Source organism: Arachis hypogaea, chromosome 9 (genome assembly GCF_003086295.3).
Source record: "Arachis hypogaea cultivar Tifrunner chromosome 9, arahy.Tifrunner.gnm2.J5K5, whole genome shotgun sequence".
In the NCBI taxonomy this organism is placed as follows: Eukaryota; Viridiplantae; Streptophyta; class Magnoliopsida; order Fabales; family Fabaceae; genus Arachis; species Arachis hypogaea.
Window position 1 is genome coordinate 71,258,214 of NC_092044.1, and position 22,100 is coordinate 71,280,313.

The 22,100-nt window shown below is 35.6% G+C and overlaps 1 protein-coding gene and 1 non-coding gene across 3 annotated transcripts; one reads left to right on the forward strand and one right to left on the reverse strand.

Annotated features, from left to right (window-relative positions):
• Positions 1 to 6,332: 6,332 nt before the first annotated feature.
• LOC112713475 (small nucleolar RNA R71) lies at positions 6,333 to 6,436 on the reverse strand. The gene has a single exon (XR_003158448.1). It is a non-coding gene; the product is annotated as a small nucleolar RNA R71 (small nucleolar RNA).
• A 9,775-nt stretch (positions 6,437 to 16,211) lies between these two features.
• On the forward strand, positions 16,212 to 22,046 carry LOC112711027 (protein PELOTA 1). Of its 2 annotated transcripts, none has more exons than XR_003157169.3 (16): positions 16,212 to 16,637; positions 16,727 to 16,809; positions 16,897 to 16,975; positions 17,187 to 17,261; positions 17,342 to 17,398; positions 17,629 to 17,674; positions 18,223 to 18,298; positions 18,999 to 19,074; positions 19,164 to 19,196; positions 19,443 to 19,511; positions 19,682 to 19,788; positions 19,947 to 20,019; positions 20,151 to 20,194; positions 20,689 to 20,783; positions 20,923 to 21,029; positions 21,728 to 22,046. XR_003157169.3 is itself a non-coding variant. In XM_025763557.3 (16 exons), the coding sequence occupies exons 1-16, from the start codon at positions 16,587 to 16,589 to the stop codon at positions 21,799 to 21,801; spliced, it is 1,140 nt and encodes a 379-aa protein (XP_025619342.1). In that variant the 5' UTR covers positions 16,212 to 16,586; the 3' UTR covers positions 21,802 to 22,046. The 2 variants fall into 2 exon arrangements, 1 of the variants encoding a protein (XP_025619342.1); XM_025763557.3 differs by having other exon boundaries at positions 20,151 to 20,189.
• The last annotated feature ends 54 nt before the right edge of the window (positions 22,047 to 22,100 follow it).

The following is a 22,100-nucleotide window of genomic DNA, read 5'->3' on the forward strand; positions in this document are numbered from 1 at the left end:
AATTGAATCATATGCCATTGTAAACCAGAAGTTAACTAGCCTAAATGATTTTATAACTTGGCACGATCGATTGGGTCATCCGGGAACAACCATGATGAGGAGAATTATTGAAAACTCTCATGGACATTTACTAAAAAACCAGAAGATTCTTAAAACTAGTGAATTTTGTTGTGCTGCATGTTCTCAGGGAAAGTTAATTTTAAGGCCATCACTAGTAAAGATTGGATTTGAGTCCCCTGAATTCCAAGAAAGGATTCAAGGTGATATATGTGGACCTATTCATCCACCATGCGGATCTTTTAGATATTTTATGGTCCTAATAGACGCATCTTCGAGATGGTCACATGTGTGCTTATTATCTTCTCGCAACCTGGCGTTTGCGAGATTACTGGCTCAAATTATTTGATTAAAAGCATAATTTCCAAAAAATCCAATCAAAGCAATTCGTCTTGATAATGCTGGTGAATTTACTTCTCAAGCTTTTGATGCTTACTGTATGGCTAATGGTATAAGTGTTGAACATCCAGTAGCTCATGTTCACATACAAAATGGGTTAGCAGAATCACTTATTAAACGTCTCCAATTAATTGCTAGACCCTTACTTATGAGAACAAATCTCTCAACTTCGGTTTGGGGACATGCTGTTTTACATGCCGCAGCACTTATTCGTTTGAGGCCAACGAGTTACCATCAGTTCTCTCCTATGCAATTAGCTTTTGGCCAGCAGCCAAATGTCTCCCATTTAAGAATATTTGGGTGTACGATATATGGTCCCATTGCACCACCTAATCGCACCAAAATGGGACCCCAAAGAAAATTGGGAATATATGTTGGATATGATTCTCCCTCTATAGTGAGGTATCTTGAAATACAAACTGGAGATGTATTTAAAGCCCGGTTTTTGGATTGTCATTTTGATGAATCAAAATTTCCAACATTAGGGGGAGAGAATAAGCTTCCTGAAAAGGAACTTAACTGGAATGCATCATCGTTGATGCATTTAGATACTCGATCAGGGCAATGTGAACTGGAAGTACAAAAGATTATACATTTGCAAAGAATAGCAAATGAATTGCCTGATGCATTTTCTGATACAAAGAGGATAACTAAATCTTATATACTAGAGAAAAATGCCCCAATTCAAATTGATGTCCCAGTAGGACAAGTAGCCACTGAAACAAATTCACGCCAGAAGCGTGGCAGGCCTGTCGGTTCCAAAGACAAAAATCCTTGAAAGAGAAAAGAGGTAAATAATATTCTTGTTGAAAAAGACATAGTAGAGACTCTTGTAGTTGTCCAAAATTCTGATATAGTGTTAATACCAGAAGATGTTTAGGTACCTAAAAATTGTGAAAATGACGAGATCTCGATAAATTATGTCTTTACAGGAGAGAAATGGGACCGAAATAAGACAATTGTCAATGAAATATTTGCATATAATGTGGCATTGAATATCATGCATGAAAATAAGGATCTTGAGCCAAGATTAGTCGAAGAATGTCGACAAAAGAATGATTGGCCAAAATGAAAAGAAGCCAAGAAGGCTGAATTAGACTCACTTGCAAAACGTGAAGTCTTTGGACCTGTAGTCTATACACCTGAAGATGTAAAACCTGTTGGATACCGATGGGTATTTGTGAGAAAACGAAATGAGAAAAATGAAGTTGTGCGCTACAAAGCCCAACTTGTGGCACAAGGTTTTTCACAAAAGCCCGGTATAGATTAAGAAGAAACGTATTCCCCTGTAGTGGATGTGATAACATTGCGTTATTTGGTCAGTTTATCTGCATATCATAAACTGCATATGCACTTAATGGATGTGGTAACAACCTACTTATACGGCTCATTAGATCGGGATATCTATATGAAAGCCCCTGAAGGACTAAAGATATCAAAGCCATCCAATGAATATTCGCAAGGGTTATACTCAGTCAAATTGCAAAGATCTTTATTTGGTCTAAAGCAATCTGTACGAATGTGGTATAATCGTCTTACTGAGTATTTGGCCAAAAACGGTTTCAAGAATGATGATATATGCCCGTGTGTTTTCATAAAGAAAACTGCATCTAGATTCATTATAATTGCTGTGTATGCTGATGATTTAAATATAATTGGAACTCCTGAAGAGATTCCAACAATTATAAAAACTCTAAAAGAAGAGTTTGAGATGAAAGATCTTGGAAGAACTAAATTTTGTCTCGACCTGCAGATCGAGTATATAAAAAATGGGATCTTTATTCATCAAACAACATACACAGAAAAAATCTTGAAGAGATTTTATATGGATAAGTCACATCCATTAAGTACTCCAATGATCGTAAGATCTTTGGATGTGAAAAAGGATAAATTCCATCCTAAAGAAGAGAATGAAGATATCCTTGGTCCTGAAGTACCATATCTTAGTGCCATCGGAGCGCTAATGTATCTTGCTAATAATACGCGACCTGACATATCATTTGCGGTGAATTTACTAGCAAGATATAGTTCCTCTCCAACCAGAAGACATTGGAGTGGAATCAAACAAATTTTTTGATATCTTCATGGAACGGTTGATATAGGATTGTTTTATCCCTATGGATCCAAGTCACAACTAGTTGGCTATGCAGATGCTAGATACTTGTCTGATCCACACAAAAGGAGATTTCAAACAGGATATCTGTTCACATATGGTGGTACGGCTATATCATGGAGGTCCACGAAACAGACGATAGCAGCAACCTCCTCAAATCATGCTGAAATACTGGTGATTCATGAAGCTAATCGCGAGTGTTTTTGGCTGAGGAGTCTGATTCAATATATTCTGTCATCATGTGGACTGATTGATCATAAAATAGCTCCAACTGTCCTGTTTGAAGATAATACAGCATGCATTGCTCAACTTAAAGGCAGATACATCAAAGGCGATAGAACAAAGCATATTTCTCCCAAATTCTTTTTCACTCATGATCTTCAAAATCAGGGGACAATTGATGTCCAACAGATTCGATCATGTGACAATCTGGAAGATTTATTCACAAAGTCACTCCCAAAATCCTCCTTTGAAAGATTGGTACATGAGATTGGGATGTGCCGATTTCGAGACATTAAATGATGTCGGCAAGAGGGGGAGACTGTACTCTTTTTTTCTTGGTCAGGTTTTTTTCCCATTGGGTTTTTCTTGACAAGGTTTTTAATGAGGCAGTCCCCATCACAAAGGATATTGTACTCTTTTTCCTTCACTAAAGTTTTTCCCACTGGATTTTTCTTTAGTAAGGTTTTAATGAGGCATATTCCTAAATGAGCATCCAAGTGGGAGTGTTACAACATAGAAGGATAAGGATGAATGCTCATTTATGGGTGAATCTAATTTCCCATGCTGGAAGGAGCAAATTCTCATATAGCACAATTAATAATGTTTGAAAAGAAGAATTTGTTTGCCTATAAAAGTATGAACAAGGCAATAGAATTTGACACACACAATTACAAATATTTTCCTTTCTCTCTCTCTTTATAGCAATAAAATTATCTTCTCTCTCCATACACTATTAATAATTTCTCTCTATCTATCTTTATGTTACTGCATATAAATATATAAATTATTTTATCGAGTTAATTATATTAATATTAGAGTCTTCTATTTACATATCTTTATTTTATATTTACATCTTCCTTATTTATTTAGTTGTTTTACAACAAGACTGAGTTAGACTCACTTGCAAAACATGAAGTCTTTGGACCTGTAGTCCGTACATGATGAGCGGATAATTTATACGCTTTTTGGCATTGTTTTTAGGTAGTTTTTAGTAAGTTTAAGCTACTTTCAGGGATGTTTTCATTAGTTTTTATGTTAAATTCACATTTCTGGACTTTACTATGAGTTTGTGTATTTTTCTGTGATTTCAGGTAATTTCTGGCTGAAATTGAGGGACTTGAGCAAAACTCTGAAAAAGGCTGACAAAAGGACTACTGATGCTGTTGGAATCTGACCTCCCTGCACTCGAAATAGATTTTCTGGAGCTACAGAACTCCAAATGGCGCGCTCTCAATGGCGTTGGAAAGTAGACATCTATAGCTTTCCAGCAATATATAATAGTCCATACTTTATTTGGAAATTGACGACGTAACTTGGCGTTGAACGCCAGGTACATGTTGCTGTCTGGAGTTAAACGCCAGAAACACGTCATGATCCGGAGTTGAACGCCCAAAACACGTTATAACTTGGCGTTCAACTCCAAGAAAAGCCTCAGCTCGTGGATAGATCAAGCTCAGCCCAAACATACACCAAGTTTTTGGCTCCGTTGCCGGGGATTGTTCGAGTATGGACAACTGACGGTTCATCTTGTTACTCAGATTAGGTAATTTTCTTTTCAAAAATCCTTTTTCAAAAATTTTCTTTTCTTTTTCGTTTTTTTTTTCAAAAATATTTTCGAAAAAAAATTTATTAATAAAAATCCAAAAAAAATTAGAAAATCATAAAAATAAAAAATATTTTGTGTTTCTTGTTTGAATCTTGAGTTAACTTTTAAGTTTGGTGTCAATTGCATGCTTTAAAAATTTTTCTTGCATTTTTCGAAAAATACATGCATTCATAGTGTTCTTCATGATCTTCAAGTTGTTCTTGACAAGTCTTCTTGTTTGATCTTGATGATTTCTTGTTTTGTGTTGTTTGTTGTTTTTCATGTGCATTTTTCGTTTTTTAGAGCCCATGCATTAAAGCTTTCTAAGTTTGGTGTCTTGCATGTTTTCTTTGCATTAAAAATTTTTCAAAAATATGTTCTTGATGTTCATCATGATCTTCAAAGTGTTCTTGGTGTTCATCTTGACATTCATAGTGTTCTTGCATGCATCATGTTTTTGATCCAAAATTTTCATATTTTGGGTCATGTTTGTGTTTTTCTCTCTCATAATTAAAATATTCAAAAATAAAAAAAAATATCTTTTCCTTATTTTCCTCCAAATTTTCGAAATTTTGGGTTGACTTGGTCAAAAATTTTTAAAAATTAGTTGATTCTTACAAGTCAAGTCAAAATTTCAATTTTAAAAATCTTATATTTTCAAAATCTTTTTCAAAAATTATATCTTTTTCATTTTTTTTATTTTATTTCTCGAAAATTTCAAAATTCTTTTTCAAAATATTTTCAAAATATTTTTCTTATCTTTATATCATATTTTCGAAAATTAGCTAACAACTAATGTGATTGATTCAAAAATTTGAAGTTTGTTACTTTCTTGTTAAGAAAGGTTCAATCTTTAAGTTCTAGAATCTTATCTTGTAGTTTCTTGTTAGTGAAGTAAGTAATTTCAAATTTTTGAATTAAATCTTTTTATCTTTTATCTTATCTTTTTCAAAAATTTTATCTTTTTCAAAATTTGATTTCAAAATATCTTATCTAACTTCTTATCTTCTTATCTTTTTCAAATTTGATTTTAATATCTTTTTCAATCAACTAACTAACTTTTTGTTTGTTTCCTACCTTTTTCAAAACCAACTAATACCTATCCCTCTCTAATTTTCGAAAATACTTCTCTCTTTTTCAAAAATTCTTTTTAATTGTTTTAAATTTTAATTTTAATCTTATCTTATCTCTAATTTTCAAAAATTACTAACACCTTTCTAAAATTATTTTTGAAATTCTCCATCTCTTTTCTTATTCTATTTAATTATTTATTTACTAACACTTCTCTTCACCTCTCTTCATCTAAAAATCCGAACCCATTCTTCTTCACTCTTATCCCCTTTCTTCTTCTACTAACATAAAGGAATCTCTATACTGTGACATAGAGGATTCCTCTTCTTTTCTTGTTTTCTGCTCTTTCATATGAGCAGGAACAGGGAAAAAAGCACTCTTGTTGAAATTGATCCTGAACCTGAAAGGACTCTGAAAAGGAAACTAAGAGAAACTAAATTACAACAATCCAGAAATAACCTTTCAGAAATTTTCAAACAAGAGAAGGAGATGGCAGCCGAAAATAATAATAATGCAAGGAAAATGCTTGGTGACTTCACAAAGCCAACGTCCAAATTTGATGGAAGAAGCATCTCCATTCCTGCCATTGGAGCCAGTAACTTTGAGCTGAAACCTCAGCTAGTTGCCTTAATGCAACAAAACTGCAAGTTTTATGGACTTCCATCTGAAGATCCTTATCAGTTTTTAACTGAGTTCTTGCAGATCTGTGAGACTGTAAAGACGAATGGAGTTGATCCTGAAGTCTACAGACTCATGCTTTTCCCTTTTGCTGTAAGAGACAGAGCTAGAATATGGTTGGATTCACAACCCAAGGATAGCCTGGACTCCTGGGATAAGCTGGTCACTGCCTTCTTAGATAAATTCTTTCCTCCTCAAAAGCTTAGCAAGCTTAGAGTGGATGTTCAGACCTTCAAACAAAAAGATGGTGAATCCCTCTATGAAGCTTGGGAAAGATACAAGCAGCTGACCAAAAGGTGCCCATCTGACATGTTTTCAGAATGGACCATATTAGATATATTCTATTATGGTCTATCTGAATTTTCAAAAATGTCATTGGACCATTCTGCAGGTGGATCTATTCACCTAAAGAAAATGCCCGAAGAGGCTCAAGAACTCATTGACATGGTTGCAAACAACCAATTCATGTACACTTCTGAGAAGAATTCCGTGAATAATGGGAAACCTCAGAAGAAAGGAGTTCTTGAAATTGATGCTCTGAATGTCATATTGGCTCAAAACAAAGTGTTGACTCAATAGGTCAACATGATCTCTCAAAATCTGAATGGATGGCAACATGCATCCAACAGTACTAAAGAGGCAGCTTCTGAAGAAGCTTATGATCCTGAGATCCCTGCCATGGCAGAGGTTAATTACATGAGTGAACCTTATGGAAACACCTATAACTCATCATGGAGAAATCATCCAAATTTCTCATGGAAGGATCACCAAAAGCCTCAACAAGGCTTTAACAATGGTGGACGCAACAGGCTAAGCAATAGCAAGCCTTTTTCATCATCTTCTCAGCAACAGACAGAGAATTCTGAACAAAACACTTCTAATTTAGCCAATCTAGTCTCTGATCTGTCAAAAGCCACTTTCAGTTTCATGAGTGAAACAAGATCCTCCATCAGAAATCTGGAGGCACAAGTGGGCCAGCTGAGTAAGAAACTCATTGAAACTCCTCCCAGTATTCTCCCAAGCAATACAGAAGAGAATCCAAAAGGAGAGTGCAAGGCCATTGATGTGATCAATATGGCCAAATGCACAAGGGAGGAGGAGGACGAAAATCCTAGTGAGGAAGACCTCTTGGGACGTCTCTCAAGCAAGAAGGAGTTTCCTATTAAGGATCCAAAGGAATCTGAGGCTCATATAGAGACCATAGAGATTCCCTTAAATCTCCTTCTGCCATTCATGAGCTCTGAAGGCTATTCTTCCTCTGAGGAGGATGAAGATGTGACTGGAGAGCAAGTTGCTCAATATTTAGGAGCTATCATGAAGCTGAATGCCAAGTTGTTTGGTAATGAGACTTGGGAAAGTGAACCTCCCTTGCTCATTAGTGAACTAGATACCTGGATTCAGCAAATTTTACCTCAAAAGAAACAAGATCCTGGCAAGTTCTTAATACCTTGTACCATAGGCACCATGACCTTTGAAAAAGCTCTATGTGATATGGGGTCAGGGATAAATCTTATGCCACTCTCTGTAATGGAGAAGCTGGGAATCATTGAGGTACAACCTGCCTTGTTCTCATTACAATTGGCAGACAAGTCATTGAGACAAGCTTATGGAATAGTGGAGGACGTGTTAGTAAAGGTTGAAGGCCTTTACATCCCTGCTGATTTCATAATCTTAGACACTAGGAAGGAAGAGGATGAATGTATTATCCTTGGAAGACCTTTTCTAGCCACAGCAGGAGCTGTGATAGATGTCAACAGAGGTGAATTAGTCCTTCAATTGAATGGGAACTACCTTGTGTTTAAGGCACATGGCCATCCCTCTGTGACAAAAGAGAGTAAGCATGAAGAGCTTCTCTCAATTCGGAGTCAAGAAGAGCCCCCACAGTCAAACTCTAAGTTTGGTGTTGGGAGGCCACAACCAAGCTCTAAGTTTGGTGTCAAGATCCCATATCCAAACTCTAAGTTTGGTGTTGGGACTATACAACATTGACCTGATCACCTTTGTGGCTCCATGAGAGTGCAATGTCAAGCTATTGACATTAAAGAAGCGCTTGTTGGGAGGCAACCCAATTTTATTTATCTAATTTTTATTTTATTGTTATTTTGTGTTTTATTAGGTACATGATCATGTGGAGTCACGAAAAAAATATAAAAATTAAAAACAGAATCAAAAAACAGCAGAAGAAAAATCATCCCCTGAAGGAAGCACAGACTGGCATTCAACGCCAGTAAGGAGCATTTGTCTGGCGTTCAACGCCAGAACAGAGCATGAAACTGGCGCTGAATGCCAGAAACAAGCAACATTCTGGCGCTGAACGCCAGGAATGTGCCTAGAGGAAAAGCTGGCGCTGAACGCCAGTAACAAACATGAAACTGGCGTTCAACGCCAGAAACATGTTTTACATGGGCGTTGAACGCCCAGAACATGCACCACTCGGCGTTTAAATTCCAGAATGGTGTGCAAAGGCATTTTACATGCCTATTTGGTGCAGGGATGGAATTCCTTGACACCTCTGGATCTGTGGACCCCACAGGATCACCTCAGGATCTGTGGACCCCACAGGATCCCCACCTAACATATTCCCACCTTACCTCCTAATTCTATTTTACTCTTCCCCATGTCACACTTCCCAAAAACCCTTCACCAATCACCTCAATCTCTCTTCCTAATCACCTATTCACCACTCACATCCATCCACTCTTCCCCATAAACCCCACCTACCTTCAAAATTCAAAAACATTTCCCCCCCAATCCCACCCTAAATGGCCGAACCTACCCTCTCCCCTCTCCCTATATCAACCCCTCCATTCCACTCTATTTTCACACAACACTATCCCCTCTACTATACCTTGGCCGAATCCATCTCCCATCACTCTCCTCCATTTTCTTCTTCTTCTTCTTCTCTTCTTTCTTCTCTTGCTCGAGGGCGAGCAATATTTTAAGTTTGGTGTGGTAAAAGCATAAGCTTTTTGTTTTTCCATTACCATCAATGGCACCTAAGGCCGGAGAATCCTCTAGAAAAGGAAAAGGGAAGACAAAAGCTTCCACCTCCGAGTCATGGGAGATGGAAAGATTCATCTCCAAAAGCCATCAAGACCACTTCTATGATGTTGTGGCAAAGAAGAAGGTGATCCCTGAGGTCCCTTTCAAGCTCAAGAAAAATGAGTATCCAGAGATCCGACATGAGATCCGAAGAAGAGGTTGGGAAGTCCTAACCAACCCCATGCAACAAGTCAGAATCTTAATGGTTCAAGAGTTCTATGCCAATGCATGGATCACTAGGAACCATGATCAAAGTATGAACCCGAGTCCAAAGAATTATCTCACAATGGTTCGGGGAAAATACTTAGATTTTAGTTCGGAAAATGTGAGGTTGGCATTCCACTTGCCCATGATGCAAGGAGATGAACGCCCCTACACTAGAAGGGTCAACTTTAATCAAAGGTTAGACCAAGTCCTTACGGACATATGTGTGGAAGGAGCTCAATGGAAGAGAGACTCCAAAGGCAAGCCAGTTCAACTAAGAAGACTGGACCTCAAGCCTGTGGCTAGAGGATGGTTGGAGTTCATTCAACGCTCCATCATTCCCACCAGCAACCGATCTGAAGTTACTGTGGATCGGGCCATCATGATTCATAGCATCATGATTGGAGAGGAAGTAGAAGTTCATGAGGTCATCTCCAATGAAATCTACAAAATAGCCGACAAGCCCTCCACCATGGCAAGGCTAGCTTTTCCTCACCTTATTTGCCATCTATGTTACTCAGCTGGAGTTATCATAGAAGGAGACATCCTCATTGAAGAGGATAAGCCCATCACCAAGAAGAGGATGGAGCAAGCAAGAGAGACCCTTCACGGTTCTCAAGAGATGCATGAGGAAGCTCATCATCAAGAAATCCCTGAGATGCCTCAAGGGATGCACTTTCTTCCCAACAACTATTGGGAACAACTCAACACTTCCTTAGAAGATTTGAGCCACAATGTTGAACAATTAAGGGTGGAACATCATGAGCACTCCATCATTCTCCATGAAATAAGAGAAGATCAAAGAGCAATGAGGGAGGAGCAACAAAGGCAAGGAAGGGACATAGAAGAGCTTAAGGACATTGTTGGTCCTTCAAGAAGAAGACGCCACTAAGGTGGACTCATTCCTTGTTCTTATTTCTTTCTGTTTTTCGGTTTCTATGTTATGTTTATCTATGTTTTGTGTCTCTACTTCATGATCATTAGTATGTAGTAACCATGTCTTAAAGCTATGAATAAAATCCATTAATCCTTCACCTCTCTTAAATGAAATATGCTTTAATTCAAAAGAACAAGAAGTACATGAATTTCGAATTTATCCTTGAATTTAATTTAATTATATTGAGGTGGTGACAATACTTTTTGTTTTTTGAATGAATGCTTGAACAATGCATATTTTTGATCTTGTTGTTTATGAATGTTAAAACTATTGGCTCTTGAAAGAATGATGAACAAAGAGAAATGTTATTGATGATCTGAAAGATCATGAAATTGATTCTTGAAGCAAGAAAAAGCAGTAAAAAAGAAGAAGCTTGCGGAAAAAAATAAAATAAAATAAAATAGAAAGAAAAAGAAAAAGCAAGCAGAAAAAGGATCCAAGGCTTTGAGCATCAATGGATAGGAGGGCCCAAGGAATTAAAATCCAGGCCTAAGCGGCTAAACCAAGCTGTCCCTAACCATGTGCTTGTGTCATGAAGGTCCAAGTGAAAAGCTTGAGACTAAATGGTTAAAGTCATGATCCAAAGCAAAAAAAGTGTGCTTAAGAGCTTTGGACACCACTAACTGGGGACTCTAGCAAAGCTAAGTCACAATCTGAAAAGGTTCACCCAGTTATGTGTCTGTGGCATTTATGTATCTGGTGGTAATACTGGAAAACAAAGTGCTTAGGGCCACGGCCAAGACTCATAAGTAGCTGTGTTCAAGAATCAACATGCTTAACTAGGAAAGTTAATAACACTATCCAAAATTCTAAGTTCCTAGAGAAGCCAATCATTCTAAACTTCAAAGGAAAAAGTGAGATGCCAAAACTGTTCAGAAGCAAAAAGCTACAAGTCCCGCTCATCTAATTAGAATTAATATTCATTGATATTTTGGAATTTATAGTATATTCTCTTCTTTTTATCCTAATTGATTTTCAGTTACTTGGGGACAAGCAACAATTTAAGTTTGGTGTTGTGATGAGCGGATAATTTATACGCTTTTTGGCATTGTTTTTAGGTAGTTTTTAATAAGTTTAAGCTACTTTCAGGGATGTTTTCATTAGTTTTTATGTTAAATTCACATTTCTGGACTTTACTATGAGTTTGTGTGTTTTTCTGTGATTTCAGGTAATTTCTGGCTGAAATTGAGGGACTTGAGCAAAACTCTGAAAAAGGCTGACAAAAGGACTGCTGATGCTGTTGGAATCTGACCTCCCTGCACTCGAAATGAATTTTCTGGAGCTACAGAACTCCAAATGGCGCGCTCTCAATGGCGTTGGAAAGTAGACATCCATAGATTTCCAGCAATATATAATAGTTCATACTTTATTCGGAAATTGACGACGTAACTTGGCGTTGAACGCCAAGTACATGTTGCTGTCTGGAGTTAAACGCCAGAAACACGTCATGATCCGGAGTTGAACGCCCAAAACACGTTATAACTTGGCGTTCAACTCCAAGAAAAGCCTCAGCTCGTGGATAGATCAAGCTCAGCCCAAACATACACCAAGTGGGCCCCGGAAGTGGATTTATGCATCAATTACTTACTTATGTAAACCCTAGTAGCTAGTTTAGTATAAATAAGACTTTTTACTAGTGTATTAGTCGTCTTTTGACCACGTTTCATCTTTGGTCTCAGTTTTGTTTTATTCTTCATCTTAAGAGGCTATTGATCACGTTTTAGGGGGGCTGGCCATTTGGCCATGCCTGAACCTTTCACTTATGTATTTTCAACGGTGGAGTTTCTGCACACCATAGATTAAGGGTGTGGAGCTCTGCTGTACCTCAAGATTCAATATAATTACTATTACTTTCTATTCAATTCTCTTTCATTCTTATTCCAAGATATACGTTGCACAACACTTTGATGAATGTGATGATCCGTGACACTCATCATCATTCTCACCTATGAACGTGCGTGATTGACAATCACTTCCGTTCTACTCTAGGCCGAGCGCATATCTCTTAGATTCCCCAACAGAATCTTCGTGGTATAAGCTAGATAGATGGCGGCATTCATGGGGATCCGGAAAGTCTAACCTTGTCTGTGGTATTCCGAGTAGGATTCCGGGAATCTGGAAAGTCTAACCTTGTCTGTGGTATTCCGAGTAAGATTCCAGTATTGAATGACTGTGACGAGCTTCAAACTCCTGAAGGCTGGGCGTGATGACAAATGCAAAAGAATCAATGGATTCTACTCCAACCTGATTGAGAACCGATAGATGATTAGCCGTGCTGTGACAGAGCATTTGGACCATTTTCACTGAGAGGATGGGATGTAGCTATCAACAAGGGTGATGCCTCCAGACGATTAGCAGTGCAGTGACAGCGCATAGGACCATTTTCCCGAGAGGATTAAAAGTAGCCATTGATGATGGTGATGCCCTACATACAGCTTGCCATGGAAAGGAGTAAGAAGGATTGGATGAGAGCAATAAGAAAGTAGAGATTCGAAAGGATTCTAGCATCTCCACACGCCTATCTGAAATTTCCACTATTGATTTACATAAGTATTTCTATCCCTTTTTATTTTCTGTTTATTGTTAATTTTTGAACTCATCATAAACCATTTAATCTGCCTAACTGAGATTTACAAGGTGACCATAGCTTGCTTCATACCAACAATCTCTGTGGGATCGACCCTTACTCACGTAAGGTATTACTTGGATGACCCAGTACACTTGCTGGTTAAGTTGAATGAAGTTGTGATCATAAATTCCAATAGAGCTAATTTTTAAATCTCATGCAAATACAAAGAGGATCACAATTTTGTCCACCAGTACACTAGAAGATGTAAAACCTGTTGGATACCGATGGGTATTTGTGAGAAAATGAAATGAGAAAAATGAAGTTGTGCACTATAAAGCCCGACTTGTGGCACAAGGTTTTTCACAAAGGTCCGGTATAGATTATGAATAAACGTATTCCCCTGTAGCAGATGCGATAACATTGCGTTATTTGGTCAGTTTATCTGCATATCATAAACTGCATATGCATTTAATGGATGTGGTAACAGCCTATTTATACGGCTCATTAGATCGGGATATCTACATGAAAGTCCCTAAAGGATTAAAGATATATAAACCATCCAATGAATATTCGCAAGGGTTATACTCAGTCAAGTTGCAAAGATCTTTATATGGTCTAAAGCAATCTGGACGAATGTGGTATAATCGTCTTACTGAGTATCTGGCCAAAAACGGATTCTAGAATGATGATATCTGCCCATGTGTTTTCATAAAGAAATCTGCATCTGGGTTCATTATAATTGTTGTGTACGTTGATGATTTAAATATCATTGAAACTCCTGAAGAGATTCCAACTATTATAAAAACTCTAAAAGAAGAGTTTGAGATGAAAGATCTTGGAAGAACTAAATTTTGTCTCGACCTGCAGATCGAGCATATAAAAAATGGGATCTTTATTCATCAAACAACATACACAGAGAAAATCTTGAAAAGATTTTATATGGATAAGTCACATCCATTAAGTACCCCAATGATCGTAAGATCTTTGGATGTGGAGAAGGATCAATTCCGTCCTAAAGAAGAGAATGAATATATCCTTGGTCCTGAAGTACCATATCTTAGTGCAATTGGAGCGCTAATCTATCTTGCTAATAATACACGACCTGACATATTATTCGCGGTGAATTTACTAGCAAGGTATAGTTCCTCTCCAACCAGAAGACATTGGAGTGGAATTAAGCAAATCTTTCGATATCTTCACGGAACGATTGATATGTGATTGTTTTATCCTTATGGATCCAAGTCACAACTAGTTGGCTATGCAGATGCTGGCTACTTGTCTGATCCACATAAAGGGAGATCTCAAACAGGATATCTGTTTACATATGGTGGAACAACTATATCATGGAGGTCCACGAAACAGACGATTGCTGCAACCTCCTCTAATCATGCTGAAATACTCACGATACATGAAGCTAGTCGCGAGTGTTTTGGCTTAGGAGTTTGATCTAATATATTATGTCATCATGTGGACTAATTGACCATAAGATAGCTCCAACTGTCCTGTTTGAAGATAATACAGCATGTATTGCTCAACTCAAAGGCGGATATATCAAAGGTGATAGAACAAAGCATATTTCTCCCAAATTCTTCTTCACTCATGATCTTCAAAATCAAGGAACAATTAATGTCCAACAGATCTGCTCAAGTGACAATCTGGCAGATTTATTCACAAAGTCACTCCCAAAATCTTCCTTTGAAAGATTGGTACATGAGATTGGGATGCGTCGATTTCGAGATGTTAAATGATGTCGACAAGAGGGGGAGACTGTACTCTTTTTTCCTTGGTCAGGTTTTTTCCCATTGGGTTTTTTTTGACAATGTTTTTAATGAGGCAGTCCCCATCACTAAAGGATATTGTACTCTTTTTCCTTCACTAATGTTTTTTTCCACTGGATTTTTCTTTAATAAGGTTTTAACGAGGCAATAATCCTAAATGGTCATCTAAGGGGGAGTGTTGTGATAAGATCTTATGTGAATGTCCATTTCCAATGAAGCTTAGTCTATCAAGAATGACTTTATTTATTATAGTTTGAAATATGTTATCATGTACACATATAAATAGAGGCTTAAGCCTCCATATAACAACACACATCAATAACAAATACTCTTCTCTCCCTCTTTATATTATTACTACTATTCCCTCTCTTCTTTTATTTTACAAGTATTTTAAATACTCTTTTCTATTACTCTTTACATATAATATTAATAAATATATTAATCATCTTTATTATATTGAGATAGTAATTGTAGTACTAGAGTCTTCTACTCATACTTTTTTATTTTATATTTATTTTACAACTTTATTTTACAACAAATGTCATGCTTATTAATATGTATATCCTCTATTCACTAATATTTTTCAATTCTTACACAATAAATACAACCAATGTATATGAAAATATAACAAAAAATAAATAAAAAGTCCTGAACAATCTTTGACAATTATTCCAAATCACAAAGGCCTCCAACCAAAATATCTATCAATCCTAACTCGTATTTAATGGGCAGAGATCAATTAGTTAACGTGCCACATAGGCATATATTTTTAACTCAATAGAGAGATCATTGACAAAAAAATTAACCAATTTTACAAAGTTAAAAATCAAAAATTGAAAATTATGCTTTCTTTTGTTGAAGTCTCATGATCCTTATAAAAAATTATGAGAGGTCAGAATGAATATTCACCCATATATATATATATATATATATATATATATATATATATATATATATATATATATATATATATATATATATTGATGATTTTTCAAGCACTGCCAGACTAATTTCTTCGATTCCTTCACATAATAAAAAGAAAACTCAATAGCAAAGAAGTCTCAATAACCTAGTTCTTTTTCTTTTTTTCTTCACTCATACCCGAACATAAACGCAAGACTAAACTGGCTAGAGAGTTCTCCACAAATAATATAAAGAGTACATATTTAAATTAGTTATTAACAAATTTTACATTAGACACTTTGATTCTAATAATTTTTTATTACTTTAAAAGTTTTTTAGAATTACATCTTTTAGATAGATTGATTTTTTCTATTACTTTCAATAAATTTTTAATATGCATATTACATAAATAAATTTCTAATAAATTTTATTATAAAAGAATTAGATCGTTAACAGATATTTTTATAAGACAAATTAATACTCTTTCCAGAGAAACCAATCATCTTAAAGATCTCAAATAATAAAAACCTCAAATAATAAAATTTTTTTTTTATATCAGTGGATTGGACAACTCCTAATTCTAAGTATCCCAATAAATTGGACAACCCCAAATCTTAGGTATACAATACACCCACACACTCCTCACACATTTTATCACATTTTTCTTCAATTACATTTTCTAGAATTTGAACCCTAAACTTTTGAAATGAGAAGAGGAAGATATGCCATTAAAGCCAAGGCTCATTGGCAAAAATTTGTTAAAGATCTCATTTAATATTTTTTGTAAAGCAATTTGAGTATTTCATCTAAGGATGCACGTTTCAAGTAACAAAAACGTGGACAAATCAGAAACCTGTGTATGGATATGTCGGCCTAGGCCCAGCATAGATTTAGCCCATTACAAAAGCCCGCGAAGGATTTTGGAATTTTGCTGGGAGTTGGGAGCAATCGTCATAGGGATTGACAAATAGTTTCTTCGCTTATTTTCAACTATAACTTAGTAGCTTCGCTAGCTGACAGGAAGGGGCATGAAGATCGTTCGGAAAGACCTCGTACGTAATGGACCTGGTAGCGTTAAGGTGCAATTTCTTTCAATTACAATTCATTCATTCTCTCAATGCTTTGAATTTTTGAATTTAATTATTTCAATTGTTGATTGATTATGCAGATGGTGGCAGTAGATTCGGATGATCTATGGTATGCTTATAACTTGATCGCTCCAGGTGATTCTGTCATGGCGGTTACTGTTAGGTACTTCACTTGCACTCTGTCATGGTTTTCTTTGTGTGATCTATATGGAGAATCTGAATTTGGAAGTGTTGTTTGTTTTGTTAATAGGAAGGTTCTTAGAGAAGCAGCTTCTGGTGGACGGGAAGCAGAACGGATCAAGCTCAAATTGGAAATTAAAGTTGAAGAGGTACAAAGTTTACTGTTTACATGATTTTTTTGAAATGTATGATTGAAAACTAAGGTCATTATCTCAATGAAGGACCTTTCTGTGATTAATAATGAAATTTGAAAACCTATTATCTGAGAATGAAAGTAGGCATCAAACCAAATAGGCTGCTATATTCTGCCCTTTATCTCAATCCAATGACAAATATTGTGTTCTTTCTGTTGTGTTTCAGGTTGCAGATTATGACAAAGAAGGCTCTATGTTGCGAATTCGTGGAAAGAACATATTAGAGAATGAACATGTTAAGGTACTTAACTGCCATACCAGCTTTGACTCTTAATTGATTCTTTTGAATTCTAGTTATCAGCCTTGTAACTGACTGTGCAGATAGGAGCATTCCATACTTTGGAACTCGAGCTACAGCGACCATTTGTGCTTAGAAAGGTATTGCTCTCTGATTTTTTTCCATCAGGCTTTCTTCTCTGTTATAATACATGTGCTAGATCTTTTGCTTGCTTCCTTGATTTTTGGTTTTTATTATTTTATAACAAAATCATTATGTTTTAGCATTGTGTGTATCAAAGATGAAATTCTGATGAAATCTCTATGATCTGTAATTTATTTCCCTCTTTTGAAGAACTATGATTGCTGAATATTACATATTCCTTTTGTAGGAGGTTTGGGATTCTTATGCTTTGGAGGTACTGCAGCAGGCCTCTGGTGTGTAATCTGAATCTGGAAAATTTAATAGATATTAGGTTTAATTACTCTATTAATCCTTATAATTTCACCAAATTTTTAATTGGTTCCTTACAGTTTAAAAGTTTGATGTTTTCTATTTGAAAGTCACCAAAGACTAATAATTTGAATATATTTCTTCATTAGTGCAAATTTAAATCATGCAGCATTTTAAATCATCCTTTTGTATACAATCCAGCGGGGAAAAAATGTTTTCTTTTTCTTAGTCTTGAAAAATATTCATATGATTAGATTAAAACATATCTTAAATCATGCAGCAATTTAAATCAGACTTTTGTATTTCCAGCGGGAAAAAATGCTTTTTTCTCTGAATATATTATTATTTACCAATCAAAACCAAACTCTTTATTACTAAGTACCATGATATTTTAGATACCAGTGTGAATATTGGTAAATTCATTAGCAGGAAAAAAAATCTTTTTCTAACGATTTAATGGCACCCAACAAGCTCTTGGTGTGAATATTGGTAAATTGCTATGGTGAACAAAAAGTCCATGCATATTTTGCAGATCCCGGTGCAAGTGCTGATCTAGCCGTGGTTTTGATGCAAGAAGGACTAGCCCATATCCTACTTATTGGTAGAAGGTACTGAGAATTTTCAGTTGAATAGATTTCATTCACACGATCAGTATTATAGTACTGTTTAGAGAAGATAGTTCAGAACTTTGGGCAATTATTTTAGCATTTGATAGATGGGTGTATGTGTTTGATTTCTCTGAGGAACATAATACATCTAAATATAGTTTGGAACTTTGGACAATTATTTTTGCATTTTATAGATGGATGTATATGTTTGATTTCTTTGAGGAACATAATACACTAAGAAGAACTACTCTTCTTAATACAACACCCTATAATACCCATGTCTCTAACAATACACCACCCTTGGAGAGCCGACGTCCATAGCGGGTTCACTCTATTGTCACTGACCTAGTGGTAGCCACTTCTCTACCGGCTATCAGGATTTGGTATTTGCCTTAATCTAGCCTATAGATAGTCCTTTCCATGGTGATGGGAACCACGGTTCTAATAGCATTGTTAAGTACCTAAAGAAAGTGAGAAACCACACCCTAAAAGCTAGTTCTTAAGGGGGAAGAACTATTCTCTTTAATACAACATCAAGAATTCCACACCCTAAAAGCTAGTTCTTATGTGGGACTTTGGGCACCCCATAATACTCAAATCCCCAACTCATGATCTTCTTTTTGATACTCTTTTCAAACTTTTGACATGTGATCATGCTGTTTCAATCAGATAACTCGTCTTATTTTGATTGATGTCATAGTATGACTATTACCCGTTCTCGGATAGAAACCTCAATTCCTCGCAAGCATGGACCTGCTATTGCTGGTTATGAGTCAGTAAGTCCTCTTACTCTATTGCAAGATATGTCATTGGATGAATTCGATAACTTGAGCATATTCTAAAGTGCCTTACTTCTTTTTTGTAGGCTTTGAATAAGTTCTTCGAAAATGTTTTACAGGTAAATTCAACGAATACAGAACATGGAAATGTACCAAATATCTATTTTTATCATAGCTTTGCGTTTGTTTTTTATTTTATTTTTTTGCTTTTTTTACCCCCCCATTGTGCCTTGCTTGGAGGATATCTTATCCTTCATTTTTGCTGTATGTCTTTGTTTGCTTCTATAATCATTGTTCTTTATTAAAAAAAAGCATAAAAGAGAGTATTTACAAGTATAATAATGGTTTCTACCAATCTGTTTTAGGCTTTCTTGAAACATATAGATTTCAATGTGGTTCGCTGCGCTGTAATTGCAAGTCCAGGATTTACAAAGGTCTGCCATCATTCCCTGCTGGTTCATTTTAGTTTTACAAATTTGACAAGGCATTGAATATTTCTATCAGTAACATTATTATTTTTTTCTTGTATATATGCAAAGGGTTAGCAGGATTTTGGTAGAGGTTTTTGTAGCGGTAATAATTTTTTCCTTTATTTCTGTTTCAGGATCAGTTTCATCGTCACTTATTTTTGGAGGCAGAAAGAAGACAGCTACGTCCTATTATTGAAAACAAGTCGAGGATTATTCTTGTGCACACAACCTCGGGATACAAGTATGCTTGCTTCCTCACTTTTTCTTCTCTTATCTATTCCTAGTTTTGTAGTAGTTGGTTAACTGCGCCTTCATAACAGTTGCGTTCATATCTACTCCATATATAATTGTTGGAGTCTAAAATCTCGTTTCTTTCACTTCATAATTTCTTATCTGTAGGCATAGTTTAAAGGAGGTTCTTGATGCTCCAAATGTCATGAATATGATTAAAGATACTAAGGCAGCACAAGAGGTACCATGATAGCCAAATTATTGAACATAATGCACTTATCGATTTGGCCTTGCTCAACAATTTCCAAATATTGTTTATTTTATTATCTGTTGAGACTGGAACTAAACCATCTGCTTTCTCTTTTTATTTAGGTTCGAGCTATGAAGGATTTTTATGACATGCTTTCAAATGTCAGGTCCCATTCTTTTGAAATTGTTTTCTTTTGTTGCCTTGTCCATGCTATGATTGGAATATTGAATTTCCTATATGAAAAATTCTCTTGCTCTCAATGACTTTAGTATTAGTTCCTCTTAAACATCTATAGGATGAGATACTATAGACTTAGGTAAAAATCAATAGGATCTACATATAACTTCTATTTGCTCATAGAAATGTTATGCCTAGTAGAAAACTGTTGACTAAAAAACTGTTGACCTTCTACGTACTTGCATCATAAATTGCTGTAATGATTAGATTTACTGAAGTTAGTACATTAAGAGAAATACATCTTGTCATCTTCCATGAAATTTCCTTTTCACTTTTCATTCTTATTTTGTATCAAGTGATAACTAAAATTACACTCGTTGATTCTTTTTTAATCTCAAAACTGCACATGCGCATCCTTTAAGCTGACGCATCCATTTTGAAAAATCAAGGAAATCTTGATTGAATATTGTTGGGTTTGTTCAGGATCCAGCCCGAGCTTGCTATGGAGTTAAACATGTTGAGGTTGCCAATGAACGACTAGCTGTGCAAACGCTTCTTATTACTGATGATCTTTTCAGGTGCCAATTTTATAAATCACTAAGCAATATATCATTATAACTGAACTGAATGTTTTCAGCAGTGTCTTTCTCCATGCCCTTTCAAGTTTACATTGGAAAATTGTGCCTTAAACCTTAATGTACATGCTTTTTGCTACAGGAATTCAGATATAGCAAGAAGACAAAAGTTTGTTGAGTTGGTCAACTCAGTTAAGGATTCAGGAGGCACTGTCCATGTATTTTCATCCTTGCATGTCTCTGGAGAACGTGAGTGGTTTTACTTTATTGTTTATTTTCCTAGAACACCATGAACCGAAAAGCATGTAGTATTGAAAAGAAGGAAAAATTATTAAGATGGTGCTCCCTCCCATAACTTTTATCCAAGTACGAAAATAGTAAAATATGACAAATAAAAGTGAAAAGAGATATGTATCTCCAAAAAAAAAGTGTGCACAGAGAGAGTAATATAAAGGTTTAATTACTCTGTTAGTCCCTATGATTTGACTAAATTTGCAACTGGGTTCCTATATTTTTTTCTTTCAATTCAGTCCCTACACTACATTTAAATTTTGTAATTAAGTCATTTTCGTGTCAAAAATGTTAAAATTAACAGAATATTCTTCTCAAAAAACATATGATCAAAGATCTAATTAGATTTTTAATTATGGGTACCTTCAATTTGCAAAGAAATATTCCGTTAGCTCTAACATTTTTTACAATGACAAGAACCTAATTGCAAAATTAAAAATAATGTAGGGACTCAATTGAAAGAAAAAAAGTATAAGAACCTAATTATAAATTTGGTGAAATTATAAGGACCAATAGATTAATTAAACGAAAACTAAAGATTTATGCACCACTTTTTGGTAGTAAATGAAAGTATGAAACTCGTGTAGGAAGATTATGTTTCGGTATTTTATGTATTTGTTTAGAACTCAATTTGTCATTTTGTTGCTGATGGACAGAGCTAGCACAGATAAGTGGCATTGCTGCAATTCTTCGGTTTCCTCTGCCTGATCTTGAAGACATTGAAATGTGATGGTCAAGCATTGCATATTTCTGTTGGTGGGATACCATTTGGCATATCTTGGGTTTTTTGTTTTCTTAATATTATGTCTTGAATGCAAGGCAGATGTTGCAACAGCACCCTTAGTGTTAAGTGCGGAGTGTCCACTTTGTGATAACTTGTATTGCGTGGTATTTATATGTTGAAATTGACACATAACACCATATATGAATCTGTATAGTTTACACTACAAACTGAGTGAAAGTTGTTTTGGTTAACCATTTGTCTATGTTTTAGTTATGCACATCATAAAAACGTAATTCTTTCTATTA